The sequence below is a fragment of the Bufo bufo genome, chromosome 2, assembly GCF_905171765.1.
Source record: "Bufo bufo chromosome 2, aBufBuf1.1, whole genome shotgun sequence".
NCBI classification, from domain to species: Eukaryota; Metazoa; Chordata; class Amphibia; order Anura; family Bufonidae; genus Bufo; species Bufo bufo.
In genome coordinates, this window is record NC_053390.1 from 23,042,693 (window position 1) to 23,046,595 (window position 3,903).

The following is a 3,903-nucleotide window of genomic DNA, read 5'->3' on the forward strand; positions in this document are numbered from 1 at the left end:
ATATTGATGGGTTCCATTCACCTGAAGGATCTCCGGTGGCTTCCTGCTAAAGTAGTTCTTCTCCAGGAGCTGTTGGGGGATGTCTCGGTGCAGATGCCCCTTTTTGATGCAGTAGATGATTGTTGAGATCTTCATCTCTTGCCTAACCCAGTTCCTACGGAAGATGATAGGAGGATCTGTCGTCTGTCTCTCCTTTTCCATCATTGTCGGCAGTAATGTTGTCAGCAGTTTGTTCTTCAGTAGCTCTTCTGTGGGATCAGACCAGATAGTCTTCTCCTCCGCGCACTAGTCATTAGTGAGCCTTGTACTTTGATGTGGATTCTATCTCTTGAAATTTACCTCATAAGCAGAGGTGTCCTCTGGTGCTGTAGAAGGCTCATAAAAGGATTCACTCCCCCCAGCCATATATATCTGTATGCTCATTCTTAAAATGTACTATTGTGGAAAAGGAGCCATCGTCCCACTGCCTGCCATTTGCTCTCATAGACCAGAGTATACTTTGGGCCTGTGGCCTGCTAGGTGCTGAGACCTCGGCATAGGTGGTGAGAGACAGAATATTGTTATTTCCCCCGATAACTATACCTAGAAGTGAAGGAGCTGAGAGAAGAGTCTGATCTATAGACAGATCTACAGGAGGCCATGTATTCAGTCACTGTGTACTTGTGTCTCCACAGATGGATCCAGGAGGAGAAGTCCACCAGAGAGATGTCCCCGGCCTCTGTATTCCCAGGACTGTCCAGAGGAGAAGGTCCCGGAGAACCCTCAGGTAGATGGAGCTAAGCCCTATACACATCTATATAGGGGGGTCCTGCAGTCATAGAGGGGTCATAGATTGTGAGGGTCTCTTATGTGGATCTGTTAGATTTCCCACCTGTCCGCTGTATTGTACTGAATTGTTACAGATGACAAATCAGGGGGAAGATCTGACTGATATTAAAGTAGAGGATGAAGAAGAAAGGATGATGGGCGATCCCCCGTGTAAGAGTGAGGAGGAGGAGGACATTCCAGGAGATGTCACCACAGGTATGGAATCATGAATGGAGCAAGTGACTTCAGATTCTGTCCTTGGTGCCTTCAGGGCAGGAGGAGAATCTGATCACCGGCTGCTGCGCTGCTCTTTGATTGGAGATGTCCCCATCACATCATGTAGTGTTTCCCTTATCCAGCTGACAGTGATCACTGGGGATTATGCGGGCACAGCTTTTGTGTCTGTGATATCATGATGAGTTATATGTACCTCGTGCAGGAATTACATGCCGCCAGTGACCTTCATGTACTGATTGTGCATTGAGGCTTTGCAAAGATGTATGGATTATTATTATTTTTTTTTTTTCATAATGGTTAAAAGGGTTTTGCAGTGTGAGATAGCAGCAGAGGAGGAGGTACATTAAAAAGAGCTTGTCAGGTAATCCATAGGTGGGCATTATAGTATAGATTTTGCTAGTAAAATCACCAGGTCCATCAGGTCTAAGAGATTGATTTAATAATGAATGCAGTTTGTGATGAGGAATGTCGTGATAGATCCTATTACCTTAACTTATTGTATTAGTGTGATGCCCACTTGGCATAGAAATGTCAAATATGTTGTCAGAAGACAGGCTTGTTGGGTTTTTCACTGGGATTTTTAGCTAGATTTGGGTAATAAAATTAGATGTAGACCAGAATCCTGAACTTTGTGTTATAGAAAATTTTAAATGGCTGGAATCACACATTCAGTTTTGGTGCTGCTTTTTGAACCAAAGCCAGAAGTGTCTTGAAAATACATGACTTACTATATACCTCTAGTTCCTGCTGGATACACTTCCAGCCTAATAGGAAATCTATAAATTTGTCTACTCTAGATTATTAAAAACGCCACAGATTAAATTTTTTATCTTAGCAGAAAATCCCAGTACAAATTCTGAAGGAAATTTGTTGTCACTAAATTATAAAGTAGAAGATGAAGATATGCAGCGCTCTTCAGGAGAAAATATTAATGTACATCCAGGACTTCACAGTACATATAATCTTCCTAATCATAAGGAACCTTCTCTTGACCAGAAAGAGGGTGAAATGTTTCACTGTGGTAAAGAGTTCACAAAAAGATCAAGTCTTTCTACATATAGAAGAATTCCCACCGGGGAGAAGCCATACTCCTGTTCAGAATGTGGGGAGTGCTTTAAAGATAAAACACATCTTGTTAGACATAAAAAATGCCACACAGGAGAGATGTTTAAGTGTTCAGAATGTGGGAAAGGTTTTAAAATCAAATCAAATCTTGTTATACATGAGAGAATTCACACGGGAGAGAAACCATATTCATGTTCAGAATGTGGGAAATGTTTTACAAATAAATCTAATCTAGTTATACATGAGAGAAATCACACAGGAGAGAAGCCATATTCATGTTCAGAATGTGGGAAATGTTTTAAAGATCAATCACGTCTTGTTAGACATAAGAGAAGTCACACAGGAGAGAAGCCATATTCATGTTCAGAATGTGGGAAATGTTTTACACAAAAATCAGATCTTGTTAGGCATGAGAGAAGTCACACAGGAGATAAGCCGTTTTCATGTTCAGAATGTGGGAAATGTTTTACACAAAAAACATATCTTGTTAATCATGAGCGAAGTCACACAGGAAAGAAGCCATATTCATGTTCAGAATGTGTGAAATGTTTTACACAAAAACAATATCTTGTTAAGCATGAGAGAAGTCACACAGGAGAGAAGCCATACATGTGTTCAAAATGTGGGAAATGTTTTACACAAAAAAATAATCTTGTTACACATCAGAGATTTCACACAGGAAAGAAGCCTTATTTATGTTCAGAATGTGGGAAATGTTTTGCACAAAAATCAGATCTTGTTAAGCATGAGAGAAGTCACACAGGAGAGAAGCCATATTTGTGTTCAGAATGTGGGAAATGTTTTACAAGGAAATCAGAACTTGTTACACATCAGAGATTTCACACAGGAGAGAAGCCATATTCATGTTCAGAATGTGGGAAATGTTTTACAGATACATCAGGTCTTGGTAGACATAAAAGAAGTCACACAGGAGAGAAGCAGTATTTGTGTTCAGAATGTGGGAAATGTTTTACACAAAAATCAAATCTTGTTACACATCAGAGAAGTCACGCAGGAGCAAATTTTTAAAATCAGCAGATTCCATTTGGGTACAAATAAATTCAAACCAAAGTGACAGTGCTCAGATTGCCCTAATAAATTGTGGATGACATTCTGAAGTCTTGTAGGGCTTTAACGTCAAGGCAGCATTGGCAATCTTAAAGTGGCAGTGAAATATATAGATATGGATAAACAGATGGTGGCCGGTGGTAATAAGCAAACTGTTTAACAACACATTGCACTTTTGGCTTTGTTATGCTTTTTAAAATAAAAAAAGTCATCCAAAACATCTCTCTAATGGGGTGTATATCTGGCAGTGTTTACACTCAGGGTGGTGTCAGAAGCAATGGCTTGTTCTGAACAAGAATTTCAAGAATGCTCACTTTTTGCGGAGCAGCAGCAGTATTGTACTGAACCTGACGGAGAAGGCAGGAGATGTGCATCTGTGTAGGGGTAGTAGAAATGGGAGCAGTACAATATTAACCTGACAAAGTAGGAGATCTGCAGCTGTGCAGGGAGTAGAAGTAATAGCAGCAGGTGTAGTAGTAGTTTCAGTGGCAGATGTACAGTATAAAACATGACACACAAGGCAGGAGATTTGCGGCTATGTAGGAGTAGCAGTAGTGGCAATGGTGGCAGTAGTAAGTGCAGCAGTACAGTATGAAATCTGACAGACAAGGCAGGAGATTTGCGGTTGTGTTGGTGTAGCAGTTGTGGCGTTGGTGGCAGTAGAAGCTGCAGCAGTACGGTATTCCTGCGGCTCGTCCACTATATCTACTCAGAAGGCCATGGGGT

General features: G+C 40.9%; 1 protein-coding gene across 1 annotated transcript; it reads left to right on the top strand.

Annotated features, from left to right (window-relative positions):
• The first annotated feature begins 970 nt into the window (after positions 1-970).
• On the top strand, positions 971-3,689 carry LOC120991151 (oocyte zinc finger protein XlCOF6.1-like). Its single transcript, XM_040420061.1, has 2 exons — positions 971-1,023; positions 1,883-3,689. The coding sequence occupies exon 2, from the start codon at positions 1,948-1,950 to the stop codon at positions 3,136-3,138; it is 1,191 nt and encodes a 396-aa protein (XP_040275995.1). The 5' UTR covers positions 971-1,023; positions 1,883-1,947; the 3' UTR covers positions 3,139-3,689.
• Positions 3,690-3,903: the final 214 nt, after the last annotated feature.

What these genes read in the sequence shown, in the direction of transcription:
- LOC120991151 (XM_040420061.1), top strand. Translation starts at nt 1,948, where the DNA reads ATGCAGCGCTCTTCAGGAGAAAATATTAATGTACATCCAGGACTTCAC.